The 13,097-nt window shown below is 46.6% G+C and overlaps 1 protein-coding gene across 1 annotated transcript in view; it reads right to left on the minus strand.

Annotated features, from left to right (window-relative positions):
- Positions 1 to 13,097, minus strand: part of HSD17B12 (hydroxysteroid 17-beta dehydrogenase 12) — a 56,414-nt gene that overhangs the window by 31,635 nt on the left and 11,682 nt on the right. Inside the window, exons 2-3 of the mRNA XM_075838059.1 lie at positions 3,588 to 3,634; positions 1,829 to 1,904 (exon numbers count right to left, since the gene is read on the minus strand). Of these exons, the coding sequence (XP_075694174.1) occupies positions 1,829 to 1,904; positions 3,588 to 3,634 (123 nt within the window). The remainder of the gene's footprint in view (positions 1 to 1,828; positions 1,905 to 3,587; positions 3,635 to 13,097) is intronic.

The raw sequence follows: 13,097 nt of genomic DNA on the forward strand, positions 1-13,097 counted from the left end.
CGCCTTTAAATCCTTCCAGCAATTGAAAGAAGAGTTTTAGTTGGAACAGCCACCGTTCTATCAAGATCTGCAGATCCGTCACACTGTACAGGCGCAATCTCAATCAGTGGATCTGGCGATGCCTGCCGTGGGAGTGCTGGGGTATATAGCAGGGGCCTCAACATCGAAGGGGGTTGATTTCACGGACTTCTAGATAATTGTTATCTGAACACCTGGGGGACCTTATGGGACCCATTAAGGGAAAGTGGGAGCAAGACGTGGGCCCCATTTCCAAGGAGCAATGGGATGAAATAATAGCGTCACCCAGTACTCGGTCCATCAATATAGCGCAGAGGAGATCGCAGCTCTTTCTAATAAACAGGGTCTATAGGAGCCCTTGGGTTCTGCAGAGGATGGGACTTAGATCGGATGTCTAAGTGCCCCAGGGGTACAGATGAAAAAGCTCTACGAGGTTTGTGGGGGGAGATATCGGAGTCGGTGACCCGGATATATGGTGTGTGACCTCCCACGGACCCGATGGTGTTTCTTCTGAGATATGTTGAGGACTTGGAGGGAGAGAGATTAGAACGTCTGGCCGTCGCTAAAATATTCTACCAGGTGAGGAAGGGGATACAGCCAAACATTGTCTAGATGCAGAACCACCCGCAATGATCGGAGCTGTAAATCACACGGTTCTGATGGAGCATCAAATATATTCAAAACACGGAGCTAATAAGGGATGTGAGAAACAATGGGCCAGATGGATCGATCACTCAGGGTTGGCGTCGGTGGAACTGCTTACATTCCGCTAAGTTAACAATGGTAAGAAAGTGGGGTGAAGGAAGCCTGGAGGGGACATTTTTAGGAGTACGGTGGCGGATTTACTCTAGAAGGTCTGATTATAATACTGTTAAAAGAGGTGAGGGCCTGCTGAAGTATATGACGGGGTAGAGTCAAAGGAGCTTGGTGGGGGACCCATGGAAGGTGGACTAAGGTTCTTAGTCCATTGGAGAGAGATAGGACGGCTGTATACAGGAATGGACAGCTGTATACAGGAGGTTTTTGAGATGGCTCCTGGGGTGAGGAGTTATTGATGGCGTCCTACTGTAACTCAGGTTGTACTGGGGTGAGGAGGGCTGTGACGTATCCCGCTGAGTAAGCAAACATCGGGTCACACCGCTCAGACTCAGATTGTAAAAATACGTATACAGGACCCTCTTTTGGCCTCGGTCGGGCTAACGGAGCTCTATGGATACGCTTAACGTGATCTCCGGGCGCTTTTCCCAGCATGCATGCTAAGCATGATCACAAAAGTTATCTGGACAGGGCATAACATGTGCCCTAAAATCATGACTAGCATCTGGTGAGCTGCATGCTGGGAAAATACAAATCAGATTGCAAAAATCACAGCATGCTTAGTATTTCCCCTGCCGATGAAGGGTCATCCATGTAATGCATTGATCGAACACACATCATGTAGTGATAAAGTATAGCGCCCCAGCGTCACACACATGACATAAGGGGGCAGGTGTTGATTTTGTGTCCGAGAACTAAAATCCTACGTTATAGCATAAAGAATGAAGATGAGCAGACATTAACCATTTATATTGCTTCATGCATCTAAAGTGGAAAAAAAAATGAAGCCGTTTTGCAAAGTCAGGATTAAAAATTGCCTACAGTTTTGTGGATTCAGCTCCTATGCAGACCTGTCTCCATGGTTACAGACTACAAACAAACCAGGTGTAGTCTGATTACGCCACTCCTACTGCCCGCTCTTGTTAAACTGCAGAAAGTAGAAGAGGCAGTGCCCCCCATCTCATACCAAGAACGGTGTATTTAGGAGACTCACTTATGTACTTGGAGACTTCTTCCAGCTTCTCCTGGGTCCGACTGATCAGGACGATGCACATTCCACGTTTGGCCAACTGTAACAAAAGCAGATACCACGGCTCAGCCACGATTACCCAGAATCCTGCTTCCAAGGCTATGGCCTGTATTCAACTCTAGCTCGTCATTCAGTAGAGCGCCCCCTGCCAGTCAGTCATTCTGGTTATCAGCGGAGGTCTCCGCACTTGAATGGGAGGTATTTTCATTTCCATACGGACAATATACACCTATTCCCTAACTCGCGGGCCCTGCCTTAAAATCCCATTAAGGCCGGGATCACACATGCAATTTTTTGGTGCAGTTTTTGACTCTGCACCCATAACGGAAGGAAAAATAGAAAAGACTGATGCATGTGTTCACACTTGTGTTTACACTCCTGCCTGGGTTTCATTTAAAAACACGGATCCAAAAACTGCATGTTTGATCCCGGCCTTCGGCTGTGCAAAATTTTTTGGTTGCAGTTTTTCTGAAAACCTGCAGTAAATGAAAAATTACAAAAGTGAGAAATGAGAAGCAACAGGGACACATTCTTAGGTGTTGTCTCCACTGCAATAAAAAGGGAATTCCCATCTCCCATTTTATTTTCCCCAAAACCGCCATCAAAAACTAAACGTATTCCATCCTCCATAGTATTTTCTTACCTCCATAAACTTGTCTGTTCTGCTCCTCATTCCCCGGCTTCTCTGTTGTAGTGTGGCGCACTAAGGCCCCATGCACACGAGCGTGTTCGGTCCATGATATAGGGTCCGCATGTCCCGGACCGAACACACTGCAGGGAGCCGGGCTCCTAGCATCATACTTCTCTATGAGGCTAGGTGTCACTGCCTGTCCACGGTACAACTGTCCCGTACTGAAAACAGGATTACAGCACGGGACAGTTGTCCCGCAGCGAGGCAGGGACTCCTAGCGTCATAGATAACCAAGATGCTAGGAGCCCGGCTCCCTGCACTGTGGTCAGTCTGGGACATGCGGCAGACACGGGGACCGTATATCACGGACCGAACACGCTCGTGTGCATGGGGGTCTAAGCCCTTCCATTATGTGACCAGCAAGCGGCGATGTGATAAACATCCCAGCGCCGACTGCCTGTGCGTGCGCGCTCCCGATGCTGCTATGTATACGATTAGTAGCAGCACCGTGGCCGCTATCTGCTACTTGCGGTGCTGCTACTATTAGTTTACATAGTAGAATCCAGTGTTTATTACATCCAATGTATTATTCACTCTGCCCCGGATGTACTGATCTGTTAACCACTAGCGTTCAGGTGGAACAGAGAAAAACACATCACACGTATGACCGTCCTGATAAGGGCTCAGCTGTGCTCCTCGCAGCTGAATACGAAGGGTCCCTGGCTACTGCGTATGCCTGGGTGCCGTCCTATAGACCTCTATAGCAGAAGAGAGGGGTGACCAGGCCGGGATGACCATGATCAAGCAACACGTGCTCCAATAACCCAGCCAGACACATAGGACATTACAGGCGCATCTGCACAATTGCGGCCACTGCTGCAGGACTGCGGCGGTGGCTGCAACCAGTGAAAATGTGCAGTCTAAAGAAATATAAAAGAACACGGGTTACAACAAGAGCAATATCTGGGGAGCGAGGCAGGACGGCAAAATGAGGGTAATCACAAACATTTATAACTTTTCATTAGGGACGAGTTTAAATAGGATTTTTGATATGGGAATAGCCCCTCTAATGGGGTACCAGGCACCGCTTACCTCTTCTGCATACGCTTTTCCAATCCCATCAGTGGCTCCAGTGACAACTATAGTAAAAAAATAAATACAGGAGGAGTTACATTTATCCAAAAAGAACACAATGTAGCGGCAAAGTTAAAAATATAAAATTTACACGTCAGAACCAACCCACAAATAAGAAACAATTGCTCCAAAAATGTCCACAACACAGACGCCCTCTGGTGACCCTAAGAACCCCCCGGGAAGTTTACAGACTTTAGGTGGTGAAGTATCTGGAGCTTTTCTGCATTATCCAGTGCAGTGAAATGATAAAACTTTGGCTGCCCGCAGCTACCACTAGAGGGAGCTCAGGAACTTTCCACATACTTTTTATTGGGTTTAATGCAGCGCTACCGAACCTTGGAGCCTGGTCAGGGATTCCCCAGAATACAGTAGGAAGTCCTGATACTTTTACAGAAAAGATAGCAAATTTTACAGATTTTAATTTGATCAAACATGCTTGGAAAAACACATCTGAGCCAGAATACAATGTAGAATTATAGAACGCTTTACCTCCCCCTACACCGAGCTTCGAGTTAGGCATGGGAGTAGGGATTTTACTGGGAGTTGATTATTCAGGGGATCCCCCCCATGGTTATAAGGCTGGGGAACACTGGTATAATGTATTAACTTTATGCGGCAAGCTCCTCAGCTCCCCCTAGTGGTGACTGCAGACAGAGAATTTTATCATTAAAAGGTAACTAAATATTAAAAAAAACACATCTGACATGTCAGAAACTTTTTTTCACACTTGATACATTTGGTGCAAGGTGTTAAAAATGGTCAGGTTGGATTTGGCCTGGTTTTATGACACTTTTCTAATCTGAAAAGTCTGATAAATTATTTGCACAGAGGAGCCCCTTGTACTTTTTAAAACACATTGTCAGGTCGTGAAAAGTTGCGCAGGGGCCGAATAGTGCTCGGCCTGAACGCCATATTATTAAATCTACTTGAGAACGGACGTAAATGCATTGATAAATCTGCCCAAATGTCTTCCCTGCTTGCAGTACCTATGATGAGAACGGGGGTCCGGTGTTGAATGGCGAGCCTGTGAAGTCTATGGAAGTTACGGAAGGAGCAGAATGCCGCAAACTTTAATGTTGAGGTACGGGGCCAGCTCGATGTTGACCAATATGGAGATTGGAGCGGCAGGGAATCGGCAAGCGGGTATCACCAGACCCCTGTCCTGATAGGTACAGCAAGCAGGGAAGACAATGAGCAGATTTATCAGTGTATTTACACCACTATATCTCCCCCCCCCCACCCCCCCAACTGGTGAGGATTGCAGAGGTGGAACCCACACCTATCCGGCATTTATGGTGTATCCGGTAAATAAACGTGAGCAGTTACGATGGGAATATTCCAATAGGCGGAAATTTTGGATAATCCAGCCTACTATACACGGCCGGATTATCAGAATAGTAATATACATGTAGCATCACGAGGTTTACCATAGAAGCAGTTTCATGAGAACCTTCTAGAATTACTTTATTTAAAAACAAAAAAAAAATGCGACCGCTGATGTCCGCAAAACTGCAGCGTAACCACATTTTTGTTCTTTCCGTGCAGTACTGACGCTCGCAAAGTGCCGAATACAAAACACCTAATATTACATTTTTGCTGTATGAGAAAGACTTTGGTAAAATTCCTATTTCTGGACTGTGGCTTCGATCTGACATCTATAAAGCTAAACAAGAGTAGAAAAAAATACCATCTGGAGCTCCATTTTTCTGACACAGAGCTCCAAATCCTCTGCATAGAATTAAAAACGATACAGCCACCACTAGGGGGAGCTTATGAGCTTACTGCATACTGGTTTATTATGGAGTTCAATGTATAAACTGTATACAGTCAGCTCCTAAGCTCCCCCTAGTGGCTGCAGGCAGAATTTAGTCATTTAAAGGGGTGGTCTCATTTAAAGGACAGACAGCCATGGACTAATAGCCTCCATGCTGCCACCTGGAAAAAAGCCAAGCAGTGAACAGACATGGCACTTTCCTACTGCCACTACCACTTTGTTCTAGCGATCAGCGGGGATCACAGTGGTCAGACGTACACTAGTCAGACATTCTAGCGATATACAACCTATAACTGTGTGTGGCACATGGGAGTGATAGAAACTCAACCCCTCCAGAAAACAGGTCGCAAGAGATTGCTGGGACTTGTAGTATTGCAATTGCTTTGGTCTGCAGACGAGCCAGTATGGTTTGTGGGTTGCCTTCCGATTCACTGGACTTTAAACGTCATATATGGGAATATAAGCTTTGGGCGCGTGACACATTCCCATTCAGCAAACGGTTTGCAATCTGAAGTAGTAACGGCGGTCGTCGTGGGTTAAAAATACTCCACACTCTGTTCCCAGAAAGTTGAGGACAGATATTTTTAGCAGCTACCCAATCAACCTTATCTAAATCAAGCATCAAAAAATAGACTGGAGGAACAAGCAAAGGGAATATTTTTAGCTCGTCCTTAACCCACCGAAATCTGAAAGCCCAGACTGAGCACGATCGCTCGCCGATTCAAAGCAGGTCCCTGTTCGGTGACCCTCTTTCTTCCCCTGAACACCTGAATAGAGCAAACACTCGATTGATTAAAGATTAATACTGCCGCAAACCCGTGACAGCTGCCTCTCCTACCAGTTCTTAAGGGAAGGGAGAATGGAGGAATGGGTGGGGGGGGGGGGGGCTCGATGGCGGAAAGGGGGGGGGGGTGCAGAAGAAGAGGGATGACAGAAAACTTACATCAGTATTTCTCTTGGGGATCCATTACATAGAAAGAAAATTGCTATTTCAATTCCCCTTTGTTGCTAAAAATAGCAGCCCCAATTGATTCAAGCAAACAGGGCACCGGCTTAGCAAAGCCGAATATAGAAAGCGCTGAATTCCCCGAGACGGAATGCTAACGCAGTCTAACAGATGCCAGCTCACATTTAACAAAGAACAAAAGATGAGAAGTATGCGGGCTGCAAGTTAATAAGACAGGAGCAACTCCCCGCATCTTTATGACAGGACGGAGGGGAGAAGAAGAACAACCAACATGGCGGGAAGAGACGAAAAAATGGAAGCGCAGGCCAATACAATGGATGAAGTGGGGAAAATATCTAGTCCAAGAACTCATTGGGGATCAATTCCAACACCCACCCATCAACGAGGGCTCCAGAAAAGATCAAAGGGCGCCTACCCCTATATAAAAGTCAATTTCAGGCTATGGAACCTATGGACAGACTTTAGGTTGACCCCCTCCCCCTGTATGAGCCTGATCATAGACCCCACTGTCCGCAGGGACCAGAAAGGGGGACCCAACCCTAAGATCACACCAGCCTTATCCTCTACAAGGTACAGCAAGGGGGTAGGATGAAGATGTGCCAGCTCCTCATTACCAGTATTGGGGGTAATGGAGTAGACCACCATTAGGAGTTTGGTCTAGGCTTCTCACGTTTTTCTAACTCTACAATTAGTAAAATCTACATCCGATCGGAGTGTCTTCCAGAATGTCCTTGAGAGGGAGGAAAGACGATCAGAAGTAGATTTTAGTTATCATAGAAGTGGGAAAACAGGGTCAAACTCTCATAGTCCTTCACTTACTACTTTCATTTCCTCTGCGCCCCTTTAAAACCCCAACACTGAGACCCTCAAAAACCCAACAGATTTAAAATCGGGACCCTGTAAAGCAAATCTGAACCACTCATCCAATCGGCTTCCAACCCGTAGTCCTATAAGGAGACGTTTACACTTGATCTTCTCTTATGGGATTTATGGTCAAATGGAGATGTTGCTGCTGTGCAGGGGACACAAATGTTGCTGTATTTCCTGCACTGTATTCTCAGGAAAGTACTTTGTATAGTCTATGTGTTGCCCTAAACATGCCATCACCCCTACCTGGGGACATTTATTTTAATCAAGAAGAACAACTTTGTTACCCATAAAGAAAAATGTGCCCGTTACCTTCGTTGTCCATGAAACAAGTGAAGCCATACCCCGAGCTCTGGCATACAAAAGCAACATTAGTCATGGCCACAAACCTATTAGACCGGGTTCACACGTCAGATTTTTACAAGGAAATCAATGTGAGATCTGCCAACAAATCACAGAATTCAATTTGAAATCTGCGCCATAGTTCATACGCGTCGCAGAAAAAAAAAAAGTAGTGCTGTCTCACAACCCTATGCCATTTCCATGCGGAAACGACATTGGCGAACCATCTGAATTATAAAAAGGAAAAGAACCTCCTATTATATTATTTAAATTGCCAGTTCTTGCCCAGGTATACACCACCAGTATGAATCATGAAAATTACAGGGATGGGAAAAGGAGAGAAGGGGCAAGAATAATGAATATTAGGTCGCTATGATTAAGGACCCTAGCGGTCTGAAACGCGTAAGCGTGGTCCCGGGATCTTTTTTTTTAAAACTTTCTGTTTTAAAATGACCGAATAAACCATTTAACTTTTGTACCGAGTGCCAGATACATCTTTCATTGTTCACCTCCATTATGGCTACACTCTTCCTCGGCTGGCAGCACTATGTGAAGTGCCCGTCGTGCAAGTAGATCCTCAAGGTGGTAGAGCCGTAATAGGCACACAAAAAGGTCTATAGGCTCTACTGCACCTCTGTATGGCTACGATTACATACGGAGGCTTTCCATATGTTCTAGAAAGAACAAAAAATTGTCCCATGTGCAAATTGGATGCTGTATTAGACCTATTCTCCCCGCAGGGGAACTACTAATAGGGGATATTAACTCCGTAATATGGTGCCGTACCTAGCATGGCATCACTAGGACTCTGTGTTGTGGCTTGGTCTTGCAGATCAGTATCTATAGGGTTAGAAAAACTATTTTAAGCTAGTTAGCCATTATTTGGGCTCTATTCACACTTGTGGAACGGTTCCTTTACGGACGGACCTTTTCTAAATGGATTGAAATGCAGGCGCAACGGAGCCAAACTAATTTCATGGACTATAATGGGATCCCCCAGCAACAGAGCCCGGACTGCAAATTTAGTTCAATGTATTAAGGCTCCATGGGCCGTAGTTTTGATCCATAAAAAGATAGGACATGTCCTATTTTTTTATTTTACGGACCGTGCTCCTATACTTTATAATGGGAGCACGACCCACAAAATAAGGGTGACCGTCTGCAGCCGGCCGTGCCTGTAATCACGGACCACGGTTACGGGCACGGCCATGTGAAAGAGGCCTCACAGTATGCTCCAGAGCTCCCCCTAGTGGTGGCTGAGGGCAGCAAGAATTTTATCATTTACCTTTATGTCTACGCAGGGGATTTGGAGCTCTATATCAGAAAAACGGAGCTCCGAACGCTATAAAGATATACTGTATTATAAAGTTAAAATTGGCGCAGAATGTCGGATCTGTCCACTTGTACGGGACACGTAAGACAGGTACCGCCTTTTGATGGTAAATTCCCCGAACTACATAGGAGACCTAGCCACGCCTCTATTTTAGCAACAAATATTGGATTTCCGGTAATTTTTTGTTTTTTTAATATATGAAGGAATGCGTTAATTTATTCATTAATATGGTGCCCAATTTATCCCATCATACCCATTACAATTTATGGGCCTTGATACGCACCCCTTCATGTCCACGATCGCTATATAAAAAGGTAAAAAGAAAGCAGCAAAATAAAGACAGTCGCCTTACATTTTAATAATTTGGCAAGTAGGACAATAAAAAATTCAATGGAAAATTACATCCCCCCCCCTCCCTGATCCAAGCGAGCATTAAGCCTCCCCCTCCGAATCGTTAACTCAGAATGGACAAAAAGGGCAGCGACGTCAGCAGCGACGTACGGGAGACTGAACTGTGTGATGTTAGACGTCGTGAATTGAAACATTTACAATACGTGAAATAAAGACCCCCCCTCCAAGGTAAAAAAGGGGGTTAAAGAGAAGCACATGGGATGCACAGGGTAATACAATGGGAAGGAGCAGAACGATGGGATATTTATGATAACGGACGGCCTGTCACACAGACACTGATGAATATTTTTACAGGATAAAAATGGCAACGGAGATGCTAAAAATAAAACACTCTGTTTCAGACCTGTCTGGCGGAGCTACACCACTGGAATACAAACGCGCTGGCACGGCTCTCTAGATAGGATATGAGGAGGGGGAGGGGGACGAGCGCTGGGAGAGAAGCGGCAGAACTTACTTAGAAGACAAAAGGTTTCATAGTACAGCTCTCCATCACCGCGCAAATCCCCAGCGATCGGGTCACACACCATGGAAGAGTCAAAAACAACTAGTCCCACGTGGATCTCATACGTGGCCGAGCCCAAAAATGACCCGCCGTCCACGATTGCCCCAATGGGCTGCTTGTCGGAAGGGTCATCGATGCAACAATCACAGGTCTATTCACACCGGGAACGTAACAATGGGGCCCCGATCACCCGATGGATATTTTTTTCAGATGTACGGGATTGTGTAGTCGACTACGTTACTCCATACAAAAGGGAAGGAGGGAAAAAAAAAAACGTACACCGCGCATATACGCTTTTTGGGGCCTTAGGGGCGACGCCTATACAATGGCATACGTCAGACGTATACTGTGATCGCGGTGTTACAGAGTGTACCAAAATAAGCGCTTTTCCGATGAGTCAAGAACGCAAACACTTAAGGAGCAAAACTTGACATCCCCAAAAAAAAAAGTCATATCCCAAAAAGTTCCATTTCCAGAAACAGCGCCACTCTCTTCAATGGCCTGTGACTGGTATTGCAGCTCAGTCCCAGGTGCGACCCATGGACAAGGGCGACGCGGTTTAGTAGGGGGGTGCAGTAGACCCTTTGGATCAGCGAGCCCCGTTTCACTGGGGAGGGGTCTGCTCATGCACAGTCCTTCTCCATTGACGTCACAAGAAATACCCCGGATCTCAACGGAAAGAAACCACAGATTTGCGGACACCTACCTTAATGAAAATGTTGCACCGTCCCAGAGATTAGTGGGGTTCCCTGCTGCCAGACCATCTGTTTGATGCATATGGACATTTCAGGGGAAAAACATAAGCCCCAGGGAAGACCCGCTGAAGGAGAACCGAGTGGGGGGGTATTCTGCGGGGATGGGTACAATTTTTGGGCGTATTCACAGTAAAATATTTATGTACATAGCAGCAAAATTGTGTTTGTGGAGAGGAGGAACGTGGAAACCTCAATATTACATCCTAGAACGGAATGACAATAAAATTCCTTTAATCCGACATCCAATAATCTGGAAAGTCTAAAAGCGAGTATGTAATTTTTCCATGGCCGTCCGATATACCGGCAGGGATCCTGGGTACTAGATTAAAGGAGTTTCTCGGCTGCAGAACGTATTGATCGCCGTTAAGTCTTAGGGTGATATGGGGGGGGGGGGAGGGGCAGGAACAATGCACCTAATAATAACGCTAGATAAAATAAAAAGTCATATCGTCTTCAAACTCATTAATGTGTCAGCGCAGGGAGGGGAGATCGTGAGACGAGGCGTCTGCCCTGCGGCTCCTGTCCCTGCTCCGTGTAATGAGCCCGGATACATGAGGGACAAGTCTACATTTTATTACAGATCTGCTTCGGAGGTAACGCGGCGAATATTTCATTGATAAATCAGGAACCTATTTTGCACCTGTGCAAAACTGCAGAAACGAGCGGCGCGGCCTGATAGGTTGGCGAGCTCCAATCAGCGTGGAGCGTGATGCGGCTTCTGTTGTCAGGGCAGGATTTTCCTATCTCTCCAGCACCCTCTATTCTGCAGAGAACAGGCTTCTTTTTTTTTCTCCTCTGCTGGAAGAGAGAGAGACGCCTGCGAAATCCCGGAGACTGGAATCACTGAGAAGCGATCGGGGCCGGGAAGGAGAAATACTGCTGTGCAGCAAATTAGGACGGTGCGTACGCGGAGTCCGTGCAAAAGTACGAAATGAAAAACGCAGAAAACTAACCCGGATACGAATAAGAAGGGTTTATATAGGACTGGAGAGGAGCACATTTGTGTCGAGGGTTTGCCGGACGGAAGGACGTGATGGGGCGAGTCGGAGATTTGCTTTGGCAAATGGGCGAAACGTATTGGTGGCGAATCGAGCGAAAAGATTCAATCATTATGACGAATTCCCATTAAAGGATGAGCAATTAAAGGGGTATTCCATCTTATAAAGTCATGGCACAATCGCTAGAGTACTTTGTAATTGCGGGGTTCCGCCTACAGGATCCCGCTTATCCTGAGAATGAAGGGTCTGCAGCGATCTGACCCCTTTAACATTTCCTCTGCACAGCGGCCATCAGCTGTGCAGGGAACTGTAGCCCGACCCCATTCACTTGTATGGCCAGAACGGCCGCGGTACATGGGGCTGCAGCGATAAACCAGCACTGTGACCTCAGGATCGGTGGGGAACCCAAAGGTTGGATAACCCCCCCTCTATCAGAAAGTGACGGCATAGCCTAGAGAAATTGGAAAAACCCTTTAATTCTTTAAGGGTATGCTCACACGCAGAATTTCATATCAACGGTGACGGAAACATTGCTAATGGTTTCCGTTTGTCAACGTTACGGCAGGTTTGAGTTTCCGGAAACCTCCGACGGAACCCCTCAACAGAAAGCCAACACTGATGTGAACCGGCCCTAACGCATTGCTAAAACCACTTATTAAACGTGCAGTTTTGTTAAGGCCTCGTGCACATTTACATCACCGTTTTCACGGCCGCTTTTGACGGGTCCGTGAACCCGTTTTAGCGGCCGTGTGGTTTCCGTGCGTAGAGCATGGCACTGTCCAGGGTGCTGAAAGAGTTAATGGGCTGCACTGATCGGCGGTAACTCTTTCAGCACCCTGGACAGTACCATGCTCGGCGCGCGGAACATACAATTTTAATGTAATAAAAAATAATAAATAAGTTCATACTTACATTCCTCCTGTCCGGCCTCCAGCGATGACGTTCAATCCATGTCACCGCTGCAGCCAATCACAGGCTGTAGTGGCGGTCACGCACGTCAGAAGGCCGGCCTCCAGGGATGACGCTTCATCCCACGTGACATCCTCTGCAGCCAATCACAGGCTGCCGCGGCCTCTGCAGCCAATCACAGGCTGCCGTGTCAGAAAAGAAGGTCGGACTGGAGGAAGAAGAGGGACTCGTCACCAAGACAACGACCGGGTACGTATGAAATGCTTTTTATTTTATTTTTAATAAGCAGCCTCTTTTCTCTATCAGTTATTGATAGAGACAAGTGGCTGCCGATTAGTGTAATATTTCTGTAATGTTTTTCTGCCCACCCGGCGGTTGCTAGGCAATGGCTCCGTCACACACAGACGGCACACGGACGGCACATGGATGCCTTCCGTGTGCCTTAAGTTTTTTTTTGACAGCCCCATTGACTTGCACGGGCCTCACGGTCGCGGATTCTCGGACATGCTCTACTTTGGATCGGAACGGAGCAACGGGACCGTCAAAAAAACTTAAGTGTGCCTGGCCCCATTGAAATTAATGGGTCAGTGTGCTAGCCGTCAGAAAAACA

The sequence above is a fragment of the Rhinoderma darwinii genome, chromosome 9 (genome assembly GCF_050947455.1).
Source record: "Rhinoderma darwinii isolate aRhiDar2 chromosome 9, aRhiDar2.hap1, whole genome shotgun sequence".
Taxonomy (NCBI): Eukaryota; Metazoa; Chordata; class Amphibia; order Anura; family Rhinodermatidae; genus Rhinoderma; species Rhinoderma darwinii.